General features: G+C 38.1%; 1 protein-coding gene across 1 annotated transcript; it reads right to left on the bottom strand.

The window, feature by feature from the left end:
* Nucleotides 1-26,744, bottom strand: ugt8 (UDP glycosyltransferase 8). The gene is made up of 6 exons (XM_008413599.2): nt 26,518-26,744; nt 15,703-16,535; nt 10,232-10,374; nt 5,519-5,595; nt 4,611-4,830; nt 1-3,993 (listed from the first exon to the last, which is right to left on the bottom strand). The coding sequence occupies exons 2-6, from the start codon at nt 16,531-16,533 to the stop codon at nt 3,627-3,629; spliced, it is 1,638 nt and encodes a 545-aa protein (XP_008411821.1). The 5' UTR covers nt 16,534-16,535; nt 26,518-26,744; the 3' UTR covers nt 1-3,626.
* Nucleotides 26,745-27,382: the final 638 nt, after the last annotated feature.

Below are 27,382 nucleotides of genomic sequence, written 5' to 3'. Positions count from 1 at the left end.
TCTGCAAACAAAATATTTGACTTTTATTCAGCGTTAGTATTTTGTTTACATTCTATTTACAACATAAGACATGCATGGAAGGGGGAGTGGAGGGGGCAAAAGAGAGAAAAGATATAATTCCGTAAAGAGGGTAAAACAAAATCTAAACGGCGTGAGAGACAAAAGGAGAACTTTTACATCCGAGGTCCAAGAAGAGAGCAAAGTATGTGCACCAATGGAGGCAGTATTCACGCTGATGACATACAAACTTCACAGGACTAGTGATGTGAATCTAGACATTAAAAGAAAAAAATGTCAACGCCTTCTTTAACAGGTCGGGGCTACAACATTAATACTGAAAACATGACAAGGAAGGAATATCAAACATGTTCTAAACTTCAGACCCTGTTCATAGCCTGTTGTAGCACCTGCAACGCCACCTACTACCAGAGCCCAACTGCTGACATCATGACAGATGATTATTGAGAAAGTTGATTCAAGTATAAGAGTCTGTTGTTTTTCAGCAGGGCTTGGTTTGTGTGTGTGGTGCAAGTGTAAATGTAGCTCACAGAGAAAGAGAGAGACAGAGAGAGAGAGAGAGATCAAGTTTCCCCCCCCCCCCTTTAAGTTGGTTATTTTATGTTGTTCAAATGAAAATTTTCTTTAGTTCAATACTTACAGCACCTTAACAAAAATCTATTGCCACCCCAGGTAAATTAGTGTAAGAACAACTTATGAACATTTGCTGCAATTTTACAACTGTCGATGTCGGAGAATTTTTATTTTTATTTCCCTTTTTGTCTTTTTCACTCTGCATAAAAGTCAATCCATCTGTCTTTTTTTAAAAAAAAACTCTAATTATTGCTCTGATTGGGGTTTTATAGGAATTTAGCTGATTGGTTATCTTCTAATCATTTTTTTTTATTTATCTGGATTAGTGTAGCGTTAGGTTCCGTTGTTTTTCCGACTTTGAAGAGAAATTGGCTTCTCTGTCAGATTTGTTTGTTGGAGAAAAACAGGAAGTTTGGGGCTACAAATGGTTCTTAAGGAAGTAAATCAAATGTAGAAATTAATCATATAGGAAATATTGGTGGGTGCCAAAAATTGTTAGAGCTATAATTCAGTTAAGTGTCCCCACACGCTTGGCCCCCATCTGAATAAATGCTCTCAATCCAAAGGTTGGATTCTCTGAAAATGTTCACAGTGACATTATCCTACTGAAATGAAAGTCATTTGTTTCAGGGATATTTTACAAAAAGCATGGGGGGGATCACTGATCCTAGCTTTTACCTGTGATTGAAGCTTATATGAGTCTGAGTAGAAAGCATACACTATATGTACCCGATGCCAAAGTGTTACAATGAGCAGAGGTTGATGTTGCCCGAATATTCCCAGCTCTATGTATACTTTTAGCTCGTGTCACATTACAAGAAACTATAAAAGAATCTTTTTTTTTTTTTTTACACTATGGCTTCTTTTGATCTTGTTTCACCCATCTGTTCCTAAGGAAGGCCAAGAAACAAGATAAAGGGAAAAAAAAGTAACAGAAGACAGCTTAAAAACACCCAATTGTTTACACGTTCTAATTTCATAGAACAAAAATGTCATCGAATCTCATAGAGCTAAACGTAGAGCCATCTCATTCCCATAATAAGATTAACGATGTGTGATGAAACACTCAGAAAAGTCAGGGAAACATACAGTGCACTCAACAATTATTGGCACCCCCTGGTAAAGAGTTTTTTTGTTTTTTTAAAGTTGGAAAATAATTTATCTTTTACTGTCAGACACATGAAAAGTTTACTGCTGACCAATATTGGTAACACTTCTCTTACCAACCTTTGCCACTGCAGGGTGGGAAGATAAGCTTGGGTTAAACGTGGTGCAATTAAAGCCCGTTTTCTGACATAGGAATAGTTTCAAGTCATCACTTTTTTTCCCCCTTTCCCATTTGGAAGAATGGCCAAGAGAAATGGGTCCCTGCTTTATGTCTACATTCTCCTAGAAAGTATGAAGTCTTTCATTATTGTGAAGTGTACAGACACTGGTCAACTTCGATTGGGATGAGTTGCATATGTGCTGCTTAATGCTTTTTTTCTTCTCCTAAGTGACCTTGTTTGCCACAGTTTAAGTTTTTTATAAAACTTTTAATACTGTCTCTGCTGATATTTTCAAGCTTGAATGAGTAGCAGTTTTCTTCTACTTATGTTCTTACTCATATAGATCAAAACACATCGGTCTTACTCAAATAACATGTTCTTTTTTTCCATTTGGAATAGTGGCTAAAAGAAAATGGCATCTTGGTGATATTGTTGTTTCTCCAGGGAAACAGAAAGTTTTGCTTTACCTATGAATAGTTCTTAGACAGAAATTAAATGTAAAATAAAAAAAATAAAAAAACACCATCAGGTATTGAAATAGGCCTCTGTGACTTCATACACACACTCTAAAGGGAAACAGGTCAATGATTACTAAATAATCATACAAACATTTTGAAGAATGGCTAAAACACATATTGTGAAATCATTATGGTAAAGTGCAAGACTAATTTGTTCAACAGCTGCTTAAAGATATCTAGTAGAGGTGCCAATAATGTGGAGAGCCCTGTAGATTTTACATAAAGCCTTGAGAAGGCACTTCATTCAAGTGTTGAAATTATAATAAGCTCTATAAAGTCTGCTGGTTTGCACATGGATGGCAACGGCAATGTCTTCCAGGCTTATCAAAGTAAAACTGTGGGAAAAGTAATTTAAGGCTAGCAATCGTGATGAGTTGAAATTAGTGCACAGAATTTAAGTAACAACTAAATGGAGAAATGATGTACAAAGTCAAGAGCAGATCTGAAAATGGCAACAGGGCAAGAAATTTTTACTGCAATAAATAGATTACGGGAGCAGGTTGAAGAAACGGGACTACGGTAGCAACAATCGTAAATGAGTAATGCTCTGACTCATCCTCGATCGCTGCTGTCAAAGTTGCTTGTTTCACTAATACAAAGAGAGATGTGATCTCGGAATAAGGAGTGTACGTCCACAGTCATGCTCTCACATCTCTGACAGACAGATGAAATAAATTAACAATAAAGACAAGGTTAAAAAGGTCCATCATTAAAATGCATTCGAGCAGCAATAAATAGATTTTTCTTCTATTTACAGTTATCACCAGACACTTTAAAACACAGGATCAATCCAAAGCTGTTTGATTTGTTGCTTTTATTCCTAGGATGAAGACTTGGTGGTCCTCCCTCTGCTGAGGAAGCCAGCAGGGAACATGGAGTAGATGAGATGCTCGTATAGATGTGTCCTTCCTTTATTTCATCCGTAAAAAACAACTTGCGGTGTCTCGCTGTAGCTGCGGTTATAGTTTTGTTTTTTTTTGTTTTTTTTTTTCTGTTAATTCTGCCTCATAGCACAAACATTCATCTAAACACACACATACACACAACAGACTTGGAGCACCCGATGCCTCGCTGTCCCCACACAACGCAGTGTATCCTCCTACAGCCTTGTGCTTGCTCTGAGTAGCAGTTGCCTCGTTGACACAGACCTAAGAACAGCTTTTGCTCCACGCTTTTTGTCAAAGCAATGAACCAAACCTAGAACTGAGTCCTTAGGGCAACTTCTTCCTCAAGTCGCCATTCAGAAACACTAATTTATCTTCTTCTCGGTTTTCAAGGAACCGTTGCGTTTGTGCTTCCCGTTGGCAATGCTCTCAGAGTGACAGTGTCCATTGGTCATGCTGCCGTCGACTCTTCTGCTGTGGTCGCCGGCCTTGCCCCTGAGGAGACGTACCAACCTACGCAGTAAAAACAATATGAGAGCGCCGGCAGCTGCAACAGCAAGAACGACGTCCACAAGGAAGTACTGGTAGGGGGACACTTCATACACAGCCGAGCGCAGGTGGTTAGCGCCACTGTGACGGAGGATGTAGCCGATCCAGTACACAGCCCTGGTGACTGGGTGGCCTGGCTGATCTTTGTGAATGTTGGAGAGGACACGAGCCTGCTCACGGTACCTGGGAACATGAGGACAGCAGAGCTGGGGGTTAAAAAAAAACAACAAAAAAACAAAAACATGGGGACTATGAAAAAAAGAGATTAGTCTTAGTCTACCTACACCCAAAAGCTGAAAATGGCAAGCACCAAAATAAATCTTGATTTATGAAACCATGAGCACACACACCAGGAATCAATTTCACCTTCATAAATAGCAGCTGAAACTCGTTTGCTACATCCGCCTCAGGTTCTGGCCCCCCTACACACCAATATTCAACCATGGAAGGCGAATGCAAACTTCTTGGTGAATGTCAGTGCATTTAAATGAGTCAGCAAATCAATGTTATTTCATGGTCAACAATGGAAACCGCAGAGAAATGAGTTAAAAAAAAAAAGACTATTTCACAAGGCAGAACTTGATGTGAGTGAGGTGGAGAGTTGAAAAGTTCTCATTTTTGGTAGCCACGGTAGTGGCGTGAAAAATACAAGTTACACACTGCCGCCAGCATTGTAGGAAGCAGAAGGTTCGCTCCACAGTGGAGCGCTCACGGGTGTCAGCGGTACTAAAACGTGCCTTCTCTGTGCTTTGGGCAGTGGCTACACCTGAGGCAGTAGAGAAGACCTAAATCAGTCCAACCTGGGGTCGTTGATGACACTGCTGAGGGAAGCGTAGAGATCTTCTTCTGTCATGTCTTTCCAGTGCAGCATGACTCCCATCCCTTTGGCTGCCACGCGAGTCATGGTGTCATAGTGGTCTCCGAAGAGAGGCACACCCACCACCGGCACCCCGTGATACATGGCCTCATAGATGCTGTTTAAGCCCCCGTGGCTCAGAAAGGCCTTAGTGTGTCGATGGCCTGGATGATAGGAATCATAGGTTTTGAAATCATTAGTAACTATTAACATGCTGCGTTTCCTGCACTCCTGTTTTGATATAATTATTTACAGCTCTCAGGGCACGCGACAGAGACTCATCATTTTAAGTGGAACATATCTTTTGAAAACACATTATTTCAAAAGTTTCTCCATAAAATCTTGATTTGATCACCTCTTTATAAAAACAAAGCAAACCTAAACATGTATTCCCCTTTGTGTCAACAGAGTCACTTACTCTGACCTTTGAAAAGGGTCAAACATGAAAATGTGTAAATATTTGCTAACCTTTGTTCACACATCTTTAGAGCAGAACACGGATAGCATTGACATTTAGATTTTACCACTAAAGTGGCTAATGAGTCTCTGAAACGTCTATCAGGTACAACCGGGTAAGTCCCATTATTCAGTTATCCATCTATACATCTATGGGCTGGGCGATAAATCTACTGTATTTATTTATTTTGTTTGTACCAATGCATTCCTGTGGTTTTCCATAGTTCATAGAGATATCAGCATGGCCAAAGGGCCAATCTCATTTGACAAGAGTGTTTTACAGCATCTGTTTATTTGGACTTTGAATTCAGGCCAACTCTACAATGAAATGTTCTTTTCAGGGACCATAAAACACAGTACACAAAACCAGGCTAAATATAAATGGTACGCACTCACCCAATAGGTCATTCTGTGGCATCCAATCAACAAGCTTGGTATTGTTGCCAAGGTTACTGGGTGCTACTCCAGAGAATCTAAAAGAAAAAAAAGGAAAATCATAGTGAAAGGACCCAACACTTTTTCTTTTACTACTGGGACGTGGTTCATTTCCAACCTGCAATATTTTTCAAATGTACCATGCCTGTGGCACATACAATACAATGCGAGTGACTGAAATTATTTGCATATATACTTTTTCAGCCATGTGAGATGCTAAGATTTAGACAAATCAAGGTCCTAACAATACAAAACTAAAAATTTATGTCCTTCTGTTTTATATATATATATATATGTAAACACCTCTTTCAGAATTGAAGCAGAGGTATTTATTCAAAATGTCTAGAAAGTAAATATTGTTGAAAGTACACAGAGATTTAGACGTGCTTTTAAGGTTTCCATGTGCAGTCAAATGAGAAACCGTTAAATTAATCCCCTTATTGTGCACAGCATAATTAAACTGACTTATGTTCTGCAAGTGCTAACAAAACTTCTTAACAAGGTAAATTGCAATTCAATGAAGTTCACAGTTGTTTTAACATACTTTAATACACTCACACAGAGGCTCGATATACAAAGGGAGGCAAATATGAATACATTACTCACACCAGAAGCAAGTTCTAAAGTAATAACTCATGATGTCATAGTGTTTGCATAACCACACGCCTCATGGACCAACCACTAACAAGCCTGTCAGCTCAGTCGTTTATGTATCAGTTAATAGATGCCATGTATGTACAATAAAACGATGCCAGAAAGATCTATGGATACTGCCCGTGTCTACTTATCTTATTTAATTAGTGAGTAAAGGACTCGGGTTAGATTTTTTATTTTATATCAAGTTAAGTCAAATGTATTTGTGTAGCACATTTTCAGCAACAAGGCAGTTTAAAGTGCTTTGCATCATAAAAACATACAGTCATCAATGATGAAACAAGCAATAAATGTTGCATTTTGTCAAATGTTTTCATATATATTTTCTTGATGGATTTTGACATCAATATTAAACATTTTGCAGCTACTTTTTTTCCCACCAATAGCCACCAGGTGGTGCTTGTGAGCAAATAAAGCAATGGTATTATCTTATTTGATTAAATATAAGCTTTTAAATTATTAATGGGTGAATTTTATTATATTTACAGAAGTTCCTTCCTTCCTAAAAAAAAATATCTCTATGGAAAATTGATAAATTTTGCATGCAGGGTTCACCACCATTTATTTTCTTTAGATAACGATAGGATAAGAAAAAAAATTCTGCCTATCCAAATACATTGTTCATAAAATAGTGTGTCACAATGGTTTAGTTAAAGAATTGGATGACTCCCAAGTTATGAAGGAAATGTGAATGGAATGCATCTCTTAAGTATTAGAGTTTAATATTAACTAGCACTGTAAATGGCAGCAGTCTTTTCAGCAATTTCTGTGGTTCTGAGGGGAAGAGGACTGATGTATAAAGTCTGGGTCATTGTAAACAAGAAAAACAACTATTCATATTGCGAACTACACCTGGTAAATCATTTAAAATATTATCATAACCAATTTGTTTTTTGGTTTGTTTTTTTGGTTTTTCTATTACAAAACAATTGCAAAAATAAAGTAGTCATGATGTTTTCTTTTTTGTTTACCATTTCTAAAATCTAAATCTAAAAAATGTAAAATCAAAATAATTAACTCTGCTGTGCTTGATTATTATTTATATTTAAAGCCAAAATATAAGGTTGTTGTTTTATATCTAGCTTTTTTTGACCAGATAAAGATAAAGAGTAATATAGTTTTACTTTCTGCAGGCTACAGGTGCAGAAAGTGGGTGCTGATGTAGCGTGAAATCGACTAATGATCCTGCTATTCAAACTAAGTATTCCTGGTATACAACAAATCGGCCAAACGTCATAGTATGAAAAACACCAGCATACCATGATCCCTGAGCCACAAAGCTTTACAGTATTTGAATGTTGCCTGAAAAATTGCTTGGAGAATAAAAGAAAGATCGTAAGTCTGATGAGTCTATAAAATGTTGCGCCTTTTCTCTTTGGGGAAGTCAAAGCATTTTTGGGAAAATTAAAGTCTCTTCAGAGCATATCAACTATTTTCATTAATACAACTTTACTGGAGATTTTTGCAATACACACAGTACTGCAAAAAACATCATGACTACTTTATTTTTGCAATTGTTTTCAAATAGAAAAACCAAAAAGACAATGTTAACAGTACCCACAGGCATCAGATGATCTTTGATCACATTGGAGCTGATCATGATTATAACCCTCTCCCTCCATAATAGAGGGATATGGAATATAACCCAAAGATTTTTTTTAGCTGAGCACTTTTTATTATGTTTGCCACTATCAAATGAAATTTTTAATGAAAGTATGCTTCTCTTCTGAAAAATTCCTGGAATGGACACAATGTCTAAATAGTAAAACTAGACATTTCATTAACGGGTGAATCTGAGATAAAAGGTTACAGAAGGTTGAACTGGCAAAGAGTGACTGAACTGCATGACCCAGACCCTTAACACTTGTCATTGTGTGAAAGCAAGCAGAGTGCGAGATCGGTGGATGTGAAAGAGTGCGCGTGTAAAGCATTTCCGTTAGCGATGCATATGCATGCTACAAAACAACCTCCATCTGTCCATCTCCGTCTGCTTCCCTCCGTGACTCAAAGTCTTTTATCCAGAGTCAACAAAGCCTCGTCTCATTGTCATGCCAATCAAAGCCGGCATTCATGGAGGCATTTATCAATGAAACAATTCATTTGGTTTGATCCCCCTTTCGAACACATTGGCCCTCCATCTCTTACATCCTCTTGGTTTTAATAAACACTGAAAGCTTTTAAACAAAATCTTCTCTTTGTCTTCATTTATGCATCAGTTCATGGATTTAATTTTGACTGTTTGTAAAACAAAAAAAAAGAAATCAAATGTGACGCAGCAACACAAAAACTACCCTGCAATTGAATAAGACGTACATGACCATTATGCGGATGAGGCTTGGCTGTGTAAATATGCACATCATGGGAACATTTAGTAAGTGGGAGCAATAAAAGGTGTCATGTTCCATGTAACTGGGATACTTCTCTCCTGTGGCACCATATAAAAAAAAAACAAAAACAAAAAAACAGTCTTATCAGAGTCATGTTCACAACAAACTTCCATGGGTGCTAAATAACTGACATCAGCTTCTCGTTATTTTATCACTACAATCCAGTTTCCAAAATAACCCTGGTTTAGTTTACGAAATTATAGAAATGGAGAGAAACAACGCACCAATTTTTAGCTCATATTTACATTAAAAATAGTGAAAGACAGCATGCTGCATCTTAATTATGAGAACTACTGAGCTTGCTATATGTATAAAAGAACAAAAAGTATGTGCAGCACATCTAGTCTCAAGATCATTGATATCTGCTTCTTTAATCACAAGCCAAACAACACACAAACATTTAACATATATTGTTTCTCTTATCTCCTGCACAGAAAAGGCATTCTCTTCCCTGTCGTCCGTCCTGTCTTTGCAAAGTTAGGAATGCGGTTTGTCAACTTTGAACTTTATCCTTTCACTGCTTCTTGTGTGTTTATTCACAAGGTGTGGAGTCTAAACAAAGATTCGTTCATTCAAAAAAAAAAAAAAAAAGACTACACAACAATGTGAGTGAAGGGAAAATGTGGGATTTCCTAATCATAGATACTTACTTATTGTGTGTTATATATATTAACCAACAAATGTAGCATCAACAAAACTTAATCTATAATACAATTCATTATGGAACATTAAAGCAAAGGTGAAAGAAAACATGACGATCGATACAAGTTGTCCCTAAAATTGGAGCCGATAATGTTCGTGCTCACAAATATTCCTAAATAAATGTCAGCAGAACATTTCTGTTGGGAAGATCATGAAGAGTGATGAGTATTACTGTTAGATTCCTAGGGATAGGACATTATACTGGAGGCCAGTCAGTTTTACGATGATTTTCCCAATCCAGTACGGGGTCAGAACAACTCAGAGATCTGGGTCACTGTAGTCAATGACTAACAACCGTCTAAATATACAAAGAGTTAAAAATTAACATGTTCAGAGGCTATGTTTGAAAACCCAGCCCCTCCATTTCTCTCTTTGCTCACAATCTTTTATTTCTTCTCTTATATTGTACTTACAATAAAGGCCAGTGTATGTCTCATGCTTTTATTCCCACAGTTTACCTAAGGTCTACCTTACTTTGAAGTCATACCTACCAAAGCGCATTGGCAATTACTGTAGTTATCCGTCTTCATGTGTATTACAATACACCAGCAAAGAGGGAAGTTTAGAAAATAAACTAATCCAGCTTTTTATACTCTTGTGATCTGATGCAGTAATTAAAATGAAATAGTTCCTTTGTTAAAAATGGAAGTCATCAGGTTTTGCAGAGGCAAGTCTCATGACGTAAAGGAGATCACTGCGCTCGACATGGCTCCAGATATTACGCACATGTGGGTGGGTCCGGACTCTGACCTTAGCAAACAGCCCGGCACTGAGGGACAAAGCACTGCCTTTATTTTACAATGCTCCTGACCAGCTATATAGCTGATTATGGGGTTCCACGTCATGTGACATCAAGAATGATGAGTATAAAAACAAAAATTCTGTTCAAACATTATTCTGTGACAGATGAATGGGCGCATGCGAGCATTACCTCCAGATGACACGCTGTGGCAGACGGGCCAGAGCTCCTGCCAGTTTGTGAGCAATGTCCTGGGAGAGGTACTTGACTCCAGCGCCAAACGACACCACCACAAAGCCATGCTCTGCTGTGTCGTTCACCAGGGCCTGAAAATACTGAAGGAACAGAGACAAAATAGCTACAATAAGCTACAGATCCAGAACAGCATGATAATCTATAACCCGAACTTTGCTTCTTCATCTCTTCACAATCATCCAAAGGACCAAAGATGCAAAAATGTTACTGTTTGACTTATATCATAAGACAATCAAACAGTCTTATGTTTGATTGATTTGATACCATTTATGACATTAAGGAAAAATGTTTCAAATTACAATGAGGCAAATTTCCCTACAGGGACAATATAAAGTGATAGTAAAAAAAAGAACAGTATTTATTTCTCAGTGATTCTTTTCTGGATTTACAAATTGAGAAAAGTTATTTTATCAATAGCTTTATTAAAGAGCATATGCAATGTTGGAATACCCAAGTGTTTAGTCTGTAGTTGGTACCAACGACAGTAATATTTATTTTGGGAATAAATTTAATATTTAAAATTTAGCTGAAAACCCTTACTTTGACCATCTCTGTAATAAATTAAATACATTTTCTGATGCACTGTCTGCGAAAGATCAGGTTGCTTGTGAGCGTTACACAAGTTTAGATTTTTAAAACGGACTGCATAAAAGAGCTGCACAATATATCAAATTTATAATCCAGTTGCAGATTTAAGAGACTGCGCAATGAATGGGAAAACACGTAAAAGTGTCAACTAACAAAGACATATCTCTAGTTATTCTGAAAGTATGGAGAGCAATGAATGACAAAAAATAGTATTTATTTTTTTATAAAAAAAAAATTTATTAGTGCTGTGTGTAGAACTGCAAAATATTCACAGGAAAATGACAACCTGTATTTTTTTGTCATAAAACACAAATAAACAAATGTGGGTATTTTTTCTTGCTAAATGCTAAACTTTTGCTCAACTGACACCAGTTAACAAGCAAAATGGAGTTTTCTTTCTTTTTAATACTGTAAAAAAATTTTTGTAGATCTTTTCAAAACTGCTTCTCAGCACATTTGTGATATCAGTTTGATATTTAAAAAAAAAAGTTTATAAAAAAATTTTTTGTTCTGGATACATTTGTAAAACTTTACTTGTCTGATCTGGCATAATGTTCCACCATTGTATAGTATATAGTAAGAAGTAAAAATAAGGTAGAAAGCTTGTGGGATTTTATATTTGTTATTGAATTTTAATTGAACTAGATTTCTTTGAGCACTCAGCTCCATTGGGACATTAAGCCAAGAAGCTACTTCTGTCCAGGTTGAGTTCCTGGAAGACAAAGTCTGGTTCCTCAATCTCGTCAGGGGACTTATTCTCATTTTTGGGCACGCCTGCTACTTGGAACCACGGTTGTCATATTACAGGATGTTGTTACACAATGTGAATTCTTAGGCATGAAGAGGAGCTCAAAGAAAACTACAGACGTTCTCCATTTCGACTCAGCAGAATAGATATTTATCTGAACAAAATTTTTTTATAACAGTTTTTAGAAATTTTCTCAAGTAAAATAAACATTGCAACCGACATTATTTAAAACCCTTTACAAATATGTAACCATTTTATTGCAGTAGTATAATCTCTTCATGACAAATCCAACCTTTAATTTGAGACCGTTTTTCAGCATTAAAAAAATAGTTATTTTCAGTAAATTCCCTGGTTCCCGTAACGTAAAGGAACCCAAGAAACACAACAGAACATGTCATTAGAGAAAGGTAGATGTGCATTGAGGGGGAAATGTCTATTGGTGTAAACCTGTCTGTAGAGTCAAAGATGTACTTCAAGACTTAAAACTACCAAAACAAAGAGAACCAAGACTGAAGAACAACTTCAGTTTTTCTTCCCACCTCACCTAGTGAGCAGAATGTCAAGAGAGGTAGATACAAATATCTCTAGGGATTGCATAAAGAAAGATACAGCAAAAAAAAAAAAAAAAAAAAATTGAATCTATTTTAAGTTTGCCTTCCCCCTCTTGGTTGGGGTTGCCAAGCATTCGGGAGGGCACCGCAGGTAAATTGTTATGGGAGTTTGTATTGATGAGCAGTGCTTACAGACTAATTAAGGATGTTGAAGTCACAGGAGAACAGGACAATTAGAGGAAAGGGACTGTCAGTCCAGCTGCAGCAGCTCAGGTCGGTCCTGGCACGGAGCAACCTCATGGGCACACTGGGCCCAGTGTCCCTGTGGAACAGCCCTACCATCCCTACAACGCAGCCTTAGTGACCTCTTAAAAAGAGTCCCAGTGTCCCGAGAGTTCTCCTCAGAACAATGAGCGCGTTCTCCCTCCACTTCCATTATGACTCCCTCCACACAGTACGGCACAATGCTCCCTATTCGCCTCGAGTGGCATTCCTAAAACCCCCAGCAGCAGATACCGACGGCCCGCGCTCTCAATGCCCAAACGTTGAACTAAATCCCGTCACTGCCCGCCTCTGCTCCCCATAGCTCCCATTATCATCTGTTTAAAATTTACCATATGCATTCAGCTCTAGCCCATCCTAACCCCCACCTCGGCCATGAAGGCTCACTCTGTTGCAGGATGTGATAAGATATACATAGCGATAAAGAAACAACAACGAGAAGAAGTACATCCAACGTTTTGAAAGAAAAGCTGAAAGGACTCCCTAAAATAAACGAACAGGGATAAGTTGCTAACGGTGTGAAAATTCAGTGTTTTAAAACAAAAAATTTTAAAATATTGTACTTGAATGCTAGACAACTTTAGGAAACAAATTTGCTTGTTTTGTGAAACAAGAACAGGTTCTTGCCTCACCCCTTACTGTAAATATATTTTGTAACCTAAAACCATGTAGGACTGATGATGCTAAAGAAATATCAGTTAGAAAAAAAAAATCAATGTGGGAAGGAAAAAAAGAAAAGTATTTTCCAAAGTACAACTTCAAAACAATGAACCTCTCCTTAGTCAATGAGGGAGCAAGAAACAAATATTGCACACGAGGCAACACATTTCCATAATGGCGTAGTTACACTCAAGTCTTCATGCAGCACTGTATTTCAGTGCCATGGTTACAAGCACTTAGCTCTGGATATTTATGGCACTGCCTGTAAGAAATGTAGATTTCTACAACTTCTGTTGTAGTGGAATGAGAGTATGATAGTCCCACAGGATAATATTCTTGTAAAGAAATACCACGGTATTACTGTATTTAGATCAATATTCAAATTTAATTTGTACATTGATCTATTCACTTTTATGTAAAAGAAAAAAAAAGCCACGGTTATTCCTTCTGCAGATAGTTTCAGACCTCAGCATTGAGACAACTATTAGAAGGTTTTTATCCTGAGTCAGAGAGATACAGTTGGGACTGAGAAAGGTGAAAAAAGGTCCATTCTGTGGGGGAAGCAGCTCTGCTGTTACTTAAGCAACGGCAAAGTTGCTTCCTCCGCAGAGTCGGGCTGGATGGATTTATCAAGTTTAACTCATTAAGCTGATCAAAAACATTTCTGTGGTCATTTACAAAAACAAGAATTTCTTCTCTTACAGAGCAAATTAATAAATGCCAACAAGATGAAATGTGGAAATTCTAAAAAGTACAAATATGCACTTTTTAAAACTTCTTACTTTTTCCATCTCCCTTCGACAAGCCTGACTTTCTTGAGTCAGTCTTGAGTCAGGCCTCAAGACTGACTTGAGGCCTGACTCATATCACTGGATGTGTACTAGACAGAAAATCCAACCAGTCTCGTTTTGTATGGTGAATTAATTTATACCAAAATGATGACTGTATTTTGGACAGTGTGTGCTTCTAAAAGGAATGAGGAGCATGAAAAGTGAAGAGGGAAACGCTTATCACCGGAGCTAAACAAGAACTTCACATAAACTGATAGTATTTATGAGGCAGAATGAGTCTCCAACGCATAATCAGTTTGCAAGTATTATTATTTTTTATAGCTATAATAAAATGCTGTAACGATTTATTTTAGCAAATTAGCACACTTTTTCTTAGTCATTACTCAGGCTGGTAACAATAAAAACAGCCAAGTAAAAAGATTATACTTATTTGTTTAACATACAAAAACCCATCCAAGTACAGGTAACGGTATGATCCATATTATGTTAATATGAACTTATTTACAATCTATAATACTGTTCTTGTAAAAGTGCCTGTTTCTGACCTGAGCTAAGCTCCATATTTGTCAGGATCATAAAAATGCCTCTGCTTAATATTAATATCGGGTGGCCAATAATCAGGGTTCAGTTAAATTGACTGCACTCTGGTTAACTTAGCTTTCAAAGGACATTAATAACAGTAATTGGTGTTGCCCTCTAGCTTGCAGCTCATAACTTCCCAGGCAGCCGGCTATCTTCAGTGTAATCAGATTGGGGTGGTGGTGCTCTGAAACAAGTAGAGTAGCGCGAGTGTGGAGCAGCTTTGCTCCCAACTCCACTCACTGCAGAACCTTATCTGGTATTTTAATGAAGGAACTTTGAACTGTAACAGTGGCATGATGAAAAATTTGAATGGTTTAGAGACTGCAGCTTTTTCAAATCAGTAACTTTCTAGCCCATGCTGCTGTAAAAAGTATTTGACCCTTTACAGATTAGGATCAAACACAATTTAGTATCAGATTAAGATTAAAATTAGAAAATGCGTAAAGTTGTTTTCAAATTATACTTTCATCTCGTAAGAGAAAAGAGCAATCGACACCAATCTGACCGTATGTGATAATATAACTGCTCTGCTTGCTAAACCATTAATTAGTGGTTCTTTTTTTTCTGGACAGCTGAGCTTAATTTCTGATTATTGCCTGACCTGTAGTACTACGAAAAATGTTTAATAGAATCTGAGTGACAGACATAAAGAGGGCTAAAAGTTTTCAAAGAGCAGCACATAATGTTCTGATCTACAGAAACTCAATCAATGATTAGAAACAAACTCATTGACATCTATTACTCTGAAAATGATTTGAAGGCATTTATGGGGCTTTTTGGACTCCAGCGAAACACACTGAGGGCAATCATCCTGAAATCAAGGTATCATAAAACAGTGATGAACCTTCCCAGAAGCGCCCAGTCTACCAAACTTAATCCACGATCTCATCAACAACTCATCCAGAATTACATAAAAGAACCTAGAATGATATTTATAGTTTCAGATATCACTTGTCTCAGTTAAGAGAAGCGTTAATAATTCAACAGTAATCACGAATAAGAGAGCTCTGCAAAGAACAGCGGGACAAATTTCCCTCACAAAAAGGCATAATGGCACCAAATACGGCAAAATCAGTTTCTAGATTTTTGTTTGATATTATTATTTGTTTAATGATCTGTAAAAAGTGTGTTGAAAAAGCAAAACTGAGGAAATCTACATGGGGCAAACAGATACTCCACATCATAAACATGCATCTTTGCACTGACCTGTGGTAGAGGGCTGGGGGGTTTTGTGAGGATGCCTCCAATGTAGACGACATGAGGGAGGGTGGGTCTTGGGAACTCCAGAGCCATATCAGTGCACAGCATCCACAGCCTGCTCCCCTGCACCAAGTCGGCCATGGCCGCGTAAGGCTTTACTCCATGCTTCTTCATAATCCGGTCATATTTTGGTAACACAATGTAATGGACTCCAAACCGCTGTGCCAGGTAGACGCCCATGTTGGCAATTCTCTGCATTAAGGACATGCGGTCTGTCAGCAGTGAGTTGAATTCTGGCACGTATGACAACGGCGCCGGCGCTCCGACTTCTGCAGGGTACCACAAGCCTGTGCTGAAAACAGCATATTGCACGCCCAAGATATGAGCAATGACGAAACCGCACATTTCATTGGGGTCCACCAGCAGCAGGTCGAACTTGGCCTCCTTCAGGCGGTTCATTACTTCACCATTGCCGACAACAGCATCGCAGTTCTGAGAGTAGTGGTCAAGAATGTCAAACAGTTCGAGAAATGTCAAGCGGCCTGAGAAGATGTTGCTGACTTTGGACTGGAGGAAGTTGTCAGCTGTTGTGCTGTTAAAGATCCCTGGATAGCGCTGCAAATGGTAGTGAGGAGAGGGCGGGACCTCACGGCCCTCTGAAACTAGAAAATGTGTCTCGTGGTCCTCTTGGTGTAGTGCCGTCGCCAGCGTTTTGAAGATATAGAGGTGCGATTCAAACATAATGGGTGGGACCACGATGATTTTAGCGGCCCGTGTTGCACTGGGACTCCAGGTGAGGAAGCTGAGAATGAGCAGCAGAGACGATGGCAGCAACATGGCTATACAGATGATAAAAAAATAGATTATATGTTAGCAATGTTGAACAGAAAAATGGCAAAAAAATAAATCCTTAAAAATAATATACTACATAAAATTTCTAGTCTTTTTAAATGGAGAAACGAACAGAAATTATCTACTGCACTATGCAATTTATCTTGCATTGTGGTGTAGTATCTAAGATGATACTACACCACAATTTAAATTTTTCTAAATTTAAATTTAGAAAAATTAAAATTTTTCTAAATTTAAATTTAGGAAAATACAAACAATGCATTAATCACAAACAATAGAACAATGCTTATCATAAATAAACAAAATTAGTATTTCCTTGAAAAATTGTAATAAACCTATTAACGGTCTCCGAGCAGGAATTATTCATTTATTTCAGGATTTATTTGTTTATCCATTTCATAATGGCGATTTTTATGGGAGACTTATTTTCCAAAGCTATTTTACATATTTCATGGACTTTTGTTTTTTTAACTGTTTTGATTTCAGGCTCTTTTCAGCTCACATTCCTATATTCAGGGGGAAGGCAGTAGAGCTTTTTTATTTGGAGCGGGTCTGGTGGTGCAGAACCTGACCAAGTGAACAACTAGTCCCTCCAACCTTAACGGCCAGTCATAGCACAGTGTTCCTCTCCCCTAAGCCCCGTTTGTCCAGCGCCATATCATGAATCAATTGGGCTCATGTAACCAGTAAGAAAAATTGCTTAGCGGGTAAAATGTCAATGGCAACATGAGAACTTGAAGATGATATGCTGGTTTGCTAATGAAACTGAATGACATAATTTAACATCCGATTTTTATTCGCTTCTGCCACATCAGCATGACAGGTGTGATGTGGGCACGACAGGCCTTGCTTTCCCTTTGGAGCTGGGTAATTATGGTTTGTTCACATTTTCTCATCAGTCCCTTCAGGTTGTCAAGAGCTTATAAATAAACGGAGACAAGTTCCTATACTCCAAAGATATTCCGCCTCTTACATTGGCCGGTACGGTACGTCAGCTCAAGCCCTTATAAATCTGCCTGAGGACACGCTACACCCTCATGAAGATGTTGAAACTCTGACCAAACCCACCCCCACACCCCAGTTTGTTTGAATAGAAAACAATGTGACATAAAAAGAACCAGAAATTAAAAAGGAGTTAAAAAAAATAATAAGTTCATGAAATACATGACGTTGCTTTACAAAATAAGTGCCACAAAATAAACACCAGTATGATTGCATTTTGACTGAAACAACTCTCCATATTTTCTTCAAAATACAAGCATAAATGTGTGGCGTCTGCTAAACACCAAATGTATTTCAGCTCAAACTGTAAACATGTTGTCATTTGGCATTTCTGCAGGCACGTGATCCAAAACCTGCTCAAATCCCCACAGGAGTGACTACAAAATCAGCCTGTATGGTCATCAACTAAAACCTACACAACATCTTTGCCATGAGCAGCAAAGAGGTCTGTGGAAGAACCTTGAAATCTTTTGCCCTCTAAATAAATGTTCTATGATGAACAACAGCAGGAATACATTCTCATCAGGCCAGAAATACACAAAAACAATGGGAAAGGAATGAACTAAGTAAAAGAAAGCCTGACACGAAGCCTTGTCATCATACATATATTATGTAGGTACACTGACATAAAAGAACAACTCGCACAGTCTGATGAACACAGCTAGACTAGCAACTCTGGCTAAAGGGAACCATAACAGTGTAAACACAATGTGTCTAACTAGAGGATGTTGATTTTGGGATGCAAATGATTGTGCATCCCAATAAATAATGCTAAGTTTACAGGTAGACTACCGAGGATGAGGGGAAAAAAAAACATCTTTATCTTTATCTAATCATTTAAAGGGTGAGGTTAAAGAAGCTGACAATGTAAATTATGCATTTTCTGTTTCTTCCATAAAGATCTCAGCCTTACAGAGAAGATGTGTCAGCATTCCTCTAGTTGTTTTTCCTTTAGACAGATTTAATTTACTTGACCTCTCTCAATAATCAAATGTTTTTCTGTCAGCTTACTGATCATCGGCTCCGTTGGCTGATTTAACAAAAAAAACAAGTATTGAACCAAATATAGCTCTTGGAAAATAAAAATGGAACTGCTTCCAAACAGACTTAACATTTAAATTTGCGCAGCTTTTATGTCTCAGGACGTTTAAGCTTCTGTTTTGGTTTGACGTTGTTGGATTAAACCCCTTCAGTGTGAGCAGGGCCATCGCTGACATGGTGTGGGTAGTACCAACGTCACTCCAGTTAAACCTCCGGCCGCTCTATTCACAAACACAACCACAAAGAGCCTTTATCATGTCACTGCTCCTATACGCCCACTTTCATTCCTTGTGGCTCTCATTTGTATTAATGATTAACCACCTTATGACGAGTTTCAATTATGTTGGTTATTTTAAATGCCCCTGTATGCTCTCTTTTTACAGGTTGCTTCACCTTAGAGGAAATGCTGTTATTTTAGCATAAAAGCAGGGAAGGGAGTGATAAAAAGGAAAAGCAAGTTTTGTCTCTACACACAGGTCATCTAGTCCTTTCTCATGAGAGCGATTTCTCCCAAAGGCGGGGGAGCATTCTGTTGTTAAGAGATAACCATGCTGCAGAGACATCCTGTGACTGTGGGTCAAACACAGTAGAAATCCAAAACTAAATGAAAAACAAACTATTAATGTAAAAGTACTAATGTAGCTCCTGACAGTTTCCTGCAGTTACCTTTTAGGATTTTGTCATGTTGAAACAACGCACTTCAATTTATTTTATTTGAATTTTATGTGATGGACCAGAAAAAAAAGGCCATTTGATGAGAGAAATGAAAATGAAACATGTGACATGAATATGAATTCAGCCCCCTGTACTCTGATACACCCAAAACAAAATCCAAAAGTGATCATTTGCACTCAGAAGACGTTTAAACATTATATAGCATAATTTAATATAATGAATCCAGTTTGTATAAGAAGACATCATAGGTTTGTTACAGAATATCAGAGAAGAAGAAGAAGAAGCATCAATGAAACCAAGGAACACAGCACACAAGTCTGGGATGAAATCAAGGAGCCAATAAAATCAGAGTTAGGTTAAAAAACAACATACCAACAGCTCACAAAGCACTGTTCAATCCATAATTTAAAAATGCAAAAATATGGTACAACGTACCCAGATATGGCCTTCTAGGGAGAGCATTAACCAGAGAGATAGGACAGAGGTCCATGAAGAGCTTTAGAGAGTCACAGCTCAGGTAGAAAACAGCTGAGTGGAAAAGTGTTAATTGTACACTTCACAGAAAAGGAACTCGGGGAACAGTAGAAAGAAAAAAATCAGTGAAGAAAGAAAACCTCAGGAAGTTATGTGTTCCAGGCTGGACTAAGTCACGTAGGGAAAATGGCAAATGTGGAAGAAGATGCTCTGTTCAGCCGAGACCAACACTGAACGTTTTGGCCTACATGTAAAATGACATCAACATGTCCCTGAACAGATCATCACCACAATGAAACATGATGATGGAAAATAATTTTTTGAGAAAACTCAATGGATGAGAGGACGTACAGGGCAATTTGTTAGAAGTTGCAAGAAAATTTCATCTTCCAGCAATAGAACAGCTTAATCTAACTGAACGTCTTTGGCAAGACTTAGACACTGTTGTTCATAGATAAATCTCCATCTAGTCTGACTTAGCGTTTTTTATTTTGTAAAGAACCGGTGACAATTTTAGACTACAGTTGTGCAAAGCTGGTAGAAACGTGCCAGCACAGACCTGCATCTATAACTGCAGCAAAGGATGTTTCTACAAAGTACTGATCCATCCATCCATCCATCCATCCATCCATCCATCCATCCATCCATTCATCCATTTTCTTCCGCTTATCCGGGGTGGGGACGCGGGGGCAGCAGCTTCAGAAGGGAGGCCCAGACTTCCCTCTCCCCAGCCACTTCTTCCAGCTCCTCCAGGGGAACCCCAAGGCGTTCCCAGGTCAGCCAAGAGACATAGCCCCTCCAGCGTGTCCTGGGTCTTCCCCGAGGCCTCCTCCCGGTGGGACGAGCCCGGAACACCTCACCAGGGAGGCGTCCAGGAGGCATCCTGACCAGCCACCTCAACTGGCTCCTCTCGACGTGGAGGAGCAGCGGCTCTACTCTGAGTCCCTCCCGGATCACCGAGCTTCTCACCCCATCTCTAAGGGAGAGCCCAGCCATCCTGCGGAAGAAACCCATTTCGGCCACTTGTATCCGTGATCTCGTTCTTTCGGTCATGACCCAAAGCTCATGACCATAGATGAGGGTGGGAACGTAGATCGACCGGTAAATCGAGAGCTTCGCTTTTTGGCTCAGCTCTCTCTTCACCACGACGGACCGGTACAGCGCCCGCTTCACGGCAGATGCTGCCCCAATCCTGTCGATCTCCCGCTCCCTTCTTCCCTCATTCGAGAACAAGATCCCCAGATACTTAAACTCCTCCACTTGAGGGAGGACGACCCCCCTGACCCGGAGAAGGCAYTCTACCCTTTTCCGGCTCAAGACCTTGGCCTCGGATTTGGAGGCACTGAGCCTTATCCCGGCCGCTTCACACTCGGCTGCGAACCGCTCCAGTGAGAGCTGCAGATCACGTTCCGATGAAGCCAACAGGACCACATCMTCCGCAAAAAGCAGAGATGCAATCCTAAGGCCACCAAAACGGATCCCCTCAACACCTCGGCTGCGCCTAGAAATTCTGTCCATAAAAGTAATGAACAGAATCGGTGACAAAGGGCAGCCTTGGCGGAGTCCAACTCTCMCYGGAAACGAGYCCGACTTACTGCCGGCAATGCGGACCAGACTCTGACACCGGTCATACAGGGACCTGACAGCCAGTATCAAAGCTGCTGGAATCAAAATGCTTGCCACACTTTTCAGATAAGTATTTAAAACCTAACAAATAAACAAAAACACAAATTTAAAAACTATGTATCAATATTTTCCAATTACATTTTATCTTAGTTTTAGTCCAGGATTTCCTTCAGTGTATTCTAAGACTTGCGAGCCACCAGGCTTTACTTGTGCCCCCACGAGGCTTAGCATTGTTAATTTATTAAATAATAATAATAATAATTCAGTTTGTGTTTTATATGTACACTGCATTACAGGGTTCTTTGCATGTTCTTTAAAGCATCTCTGGAGAGACTGATGATGTGTCAGCAATACTCAGACCCAAAGCAAAAGTGTTTAATGATCAGTTCTTTGCATCAGTCCAGTAACATATCAAGTCTTTCGTATTTTATTACTAGATGTATAAGAGCTATTGCTAGCATGAGCATTTATCTGTATCTACATGAAATGACAGAATTATCCTTTCTGCTAACCAAATATCTATTTTGTAGTATGTAAACTATGACGTGAATAAGTCGTCTATTTGTGCACAGTATGCGCCTCGTCCCTGCAAACAGCTGTGGCTCGTAACAGGACTCAAGACGGGTCACCATTTTGTTTGGCACTGTCCAGAGTATATTGCAACAAGCACTCGAAAGTCCAGACTGTTGACAGTAACTATAGAAACCAGTCGCCATCTACCCAGGACTCTGATGCGTCATGACTTAAATTACTAACAATCGGGTCTAGTTACCCTGAAGCACCTTCATGTGGATGAAGGGGATCGTTTGATAAGAAATTTTGTAACAGTTTGGAAGAAATATTTACTGGGTTAAAGATGTACCTCTAACCATTAAACGTTATTCCTTTAATGGAAGTATGTTAAAGTTATGGGTTTAAACAATTAGAATCAATATATGTAAAACAAAAAAAAAACAAAAAAAAAAAGGAAAAATTACCAGTAAGAACTTTAGCAACATACAATCTTGTTTAAAATTACTGCAAAAGTTCTCCCTCTAAAATACATATTCACTGACGGAGAGAGAGAGCAGAAAAATCTCACAGTAATTGGCAGTTTTTGTGTAACTAATGACCAGTTTGGCTTCAGCAAACAAAATATACCCCACCTACAAGCACCCTGCAGTCAGAAAATGTATTTTGTACAAAGGAAAATAAAAAGCCACAGGACACATAATTGTGTTGTTTTTCTGCCTTAGCTCCATAATATACATTGGTCCAACAGTACAACAGAAAGGCCTAATCTGTGTGACACGCATACAATACGCATGTGAATATTAAAAACCTCTTCTATATTCAGCCATTGAAATACTTGGCTCATATTGCAACTTCCTGTTTTGCCTCAATGAAAAGCAAATCTATTACAACACCAAAAGAAAGAAATGTATAACCTGTTTTATTATACTATAATTAAACCCCATAAAATTGATGTTTTCTTGATCTAGAGCAGAACTGCTTCCACAGTAGCGAAAGGTGAATTTTAATTGTGTGTTCTGAGAAGGTCAGATCTGACATCAAACACGTGACAGGCTCCTATCTTTTCAGTACTGTAAAAAAAAATTCAACAAGACTTATCGAAGGTGTGGTGTGTCTTCGCAGTATGTAGAAACACATACACACACATACAAACAAAGTGGGTTATAAGAATGAAATCATGTCAGCTTTGCAAGCAAAGTATGACTGCATAATGAAAATCTTTATTAAAAAAAAAAGATCTAACTTGCCAGTGCAGAGCTATTCCAAGGGTCAGTTTTTAAAACACGGGCAGCACATATGTGAGCAATATGACAGTGTGTCCAATTACTTGTACTACAAAACTCTCAACAGCAAGACGAGGAGACAGCAGAGCAGTTAACATCTTCAATAGTTTTGAAAACAGAATGGAAGTGGAAAGAAAAATCACCTGGCTTTCCCATGCCACGGCACATAAGATGCTGTTTATAATGGCAACATGATCCCTCAGCAAGCCCTTATCTTTCAAAGCTTCATCAACATTTGACAGACAGACAACCACAGGTCAACTTATGCTTATGGTTAAATAACACCTGTAAATATTAAAGTTGTCCAAAGATAAACAACAGCACTAGAAAGAAGCTACTAGACATTTAGCTGCAGGAGTCCACTCACGTAAATCTACTGTACTTACCTCATATACTTTTTGCTGATTTACAACTACCAGCCTCAACATACAAGAACTAGTTCAACAGGTATTGCCCAAGATGCATCACTTGTAACATTGATAACCCCAATGGTGGCTTTATGATTAAGGGATAAGAGTTAAAAAGTTTAAAACATTGGGTCATAAACTGTTTTTCAGGTCAGAGGCCAAAGAAAGATTGAAAAGTTCCCGTATTGCTATATGCAGACTGCATGTAGCTAAATTAACATAGTTTTGTTACTGTGTTAAATTAACACAGACCTGAATCAGACCCAGGTCAGAGTTGGCAAAATAACCAAAATTATTTTAGAATACAATAAAGCTGGCATTAGGAAAAGGTGCACATTAATAATTTCCCTGATCTCTTCCATCAACCAATCTTTAAAAAACATGTTCTCATCTGCAGCAGTTCCATCAGTCAGGGTTAGGTGTGGATCAGTACTGAGGTACACAGGTTTTTAAGAAGGTTGTGGTTTCCAAACTACCAACATTGTCCAACATGCTAATCCTCCAGTTCAAAGTCCTTTCAGGGAGGCGATAGTCAATGTCCCAGAAAGACCAACTTTATTTAATTTTTTTTTTTTTCACTTATTGCTGTATATTGCCGATTAGCAGGATGACAGTAAGCTGATGCACGTTTCCTTCACAAGAAAAACATAGCTGCTTGAGGATCTTTCAGGTTACCTCGTGGAAACTAAAGGACCACCATCCATTGCAAAACTACAAGCTAAACTACAAGCTAAAAGCTGACTGGCAAATTGTTGGAAAAAGCAAGGCAAGTGGATCAAGTTACGCAACTTTCTTAATAATCCATCTATCATTACCGTGATACTGTGCTATTTCTACTCTAGGTCGTCATATCAAAAGCATCTTATACCCGTGTCAACGTCCTGTCAAGCTGGATTTAACTCCTATCATCACAAATAATTACTGGCTTTGTGAGGACTCTGAGACAGACATTTTGTATTGTTTATGTAATGCCAGAAAGAATAACAAGAGGATAAAAGTCTTCTCACACTAAGCAAGTGGATTACACATTTTACTCTAGCATGAATAGCTTACTCCAATTCCTGCTCATATTTTGACATTTAAAGCCAGCCAGACTGAAAGTAACACTTTTTAGCTAATTATGGCCAAAACCTTTGAAATACCTCAGTCACTAAAGGCAGTCAAGACATTTACACCAACCATACATTGGCGACTTCCAAAGAGCTATGCTGAAATATAAATGTTGTGTCTTGTCTACCAAGAGAAAGTTAGTAGGTATTTAGAGCATCAGCAGCAGACAATTTTTATCAAGTTGCTTGAGTGACGATTACTAGCTCCATCATTCCCACAAAAACAATGTTTTATCTGTGACTGCGGGTTGCACTTTCAAGAATTTATCATAACATGAATAAACTCAGAATATAAGTAATATTTTTTTAATCAAGTTAATAAAAGCTGGGTGCTTATTTTTGAGATTTTGGCTTGGCAGAATCATTTTTGATTTACATGAAGATGAATAGATTGTTTTTAAATCAACCAACTAGTTTGTTAATCATGTTGTCATGTACCTCTTTACTAAAGTCCAATGAATTTGATATGTGAGCACATGCCTAATTAGCATGTGCAAAGACTGGTTTCCATCAGAAATAGTAAATAATGCATATCTTACTGTTGGGATTTAACTATAATGGTTCCCTTGAAAAATAATATAGGCAGTTGTAGTGCATTGTTCTTTGTCACAGATTTTAATGGTAAAAATTTAAGGCTCTATAGTAATGAATGTGACCTTTGGCCTGAATAAAAAAGGTCTGGTATGTGTCAGTTCAGTGGCATTTAGTCCAGCCATTAAAACTGGTTGATTATTCATTAAAGATCACTTGTTGAGTGAAATAATGTGGAAGAAATTTGTATCCTAATCTCAGGATCTAGCTGTAACATTTTACCTAAAAAAAAATAGAATTCAAGCAGAAATGCCTTACTTAATTTTTTTTTTTTTTTTGCTATATTCTATGTTGTGACACATAATTTTTGTTATATTCACATTTTCGCTGGTTATAATGTAAATGAAAGGCCATAAATTAAACGATTTTTTTTTTTGAAAACGCAGTTTCTTAACCCTGATTTTAGTATTGTTTGAAATACTTATAGAGTCAATTTCATTTCTTTGACATGCGACTCTCGTTGTAAGTTAAAAAATTTTGATAACACGCCCATAGGCCAGCAAGACGGAAAGCAACAATTTGTTTGTACCATCAGGTGATCACTATAGTAGTTTTGAAAGTATTACAGATGACTGTAAGACGTCAAAAATGCTGCGTTACCATCAGTTTGTTACGTTCGAACGTCAACATTAAACGAATACATGCAGTGGCAAAACTAGCAATCTAGACATTTAGGCAAAAGCTGTTGGAAAACATCGCATGTGTCATTCATGAAAAATTTCATACACTTTCAATTATCCCTGATTAAGTTACCTTTATGTCAGGTAAAGTGCCTTTACTACTTTTACGTCAGGTAAAACGGATTTTTACATACAAAGCAAGATTACAAACTATAAACCAATGTTTAAGACAGTGATCCTTATGGACTAAAAATAAGACTTTATGGGTAAACGGGAAAAAACAATAAACAAAACAAAACAAAACAAAAACAAAAGCGCTACATAATCGCTGATGGGTAAACTTCGAGTACTGATGATTCGCAAAGTTCCTGAACGCAACACTAGACCTTGGCTCCATCTCAGAGTCTGCAACAAGGATTTGACTGTAACGCAATTTAAATAAATAAAATAAACAAACTGACAAATACGCCATAGGAACAAAGTAAAGTTTCCCTCACTCATGCCAAAATAACTACTTAAATTAAACGTAGCATATACGAAGAAGAATGGGGACGAACAGTTTGGCTGTGTTACCTATAGGCAAACTGTGCTGTACACCTGTTGTAAAACGCATTTTCAATGGCCTTACCTTTAAGACTTTCGGTTAAGGAGAAAGAAAGGCGAGGGTAAAATTGCAGTCCTGAATTTACTGTGCGGAGTTTCAAGTGTTAAAACCAAAGAATAGACTTTGGGTGGGGGGAAAAAAACCATTAGCTGAAGTTTAAATGGGTCCCCGAGAATCGAATACGACAGAGGAAAGCGTGAAACTCGCTCTCTTCCTTCAGGGGGGTGGTGAAAGGCGGGACTTAGCAGTGTCACAAGATGGAAACAAAGGGAGTGGCAAAAGGAAAAAAAACATACAACGACTGAGTTATTGGGTGACTCAGGTATAAGTGATGGGTGAAAGAGTCCGCACAGGTAGGATGTTCTGTAAGTCAGTCCATGGCTGCTGATATTGGAAGTTGGGATTTAAGGTCACAAGTTCCTTTGAAAGAAAAGGAGGTCCAAAGTGCTACATTTCTACCTGAGCCACACGACTGGGGTCAAACAGGTTGTTCAAGAAACACACAAGTCCTATGCAAAAGTACTTGGCCTGAGTCTTATGATTTATCTTTTACTAGGGGTGATATTTTTCATTCACTTTTTGTTCTGTCTAATAATTGGCCATTTTCAGATCAAACCATTTATTGCCAACAGCATTGGCATTCATGTGCTTCTCAATATTTAAAATAAAACAAAAATTTTACTTTTTCATCTTTTCAATTCAAAAAGTGAAACTCTTATATTATTTAAATTAGGGTTCCAAGCTGTTTACCACATCAGCCAAAATTATCAGGCTGAAAGTACACATGTGCAATCAAATTTTATTATTATTATTATTATTATTATTATTATTATTATTATTATTATTATTATTATTATTTTTTTTTTTTTTTTTTTTTTTTTTTATTTTT

This window comes from Poecilia reticulata, linkage group LG1 (genome assembly GCF_000633615.1).
Source record: "Poecilia reticulata strain Guanapo linkage group LG1, Guppy_female_1.0+MT, whole genome shotgun sequence".
Taxonomy (NCBI): Eukaryota; Metazoa; Chordata; class Actinopteri; order Cyprinodontiformes; family Poeciliidae; genus Poecilia; species Poecilia reticulata.
Note: the sequence above shows the minus strand (reverse complement) of the source record. Positions and strands in the feature narration are given on the sequence as shown.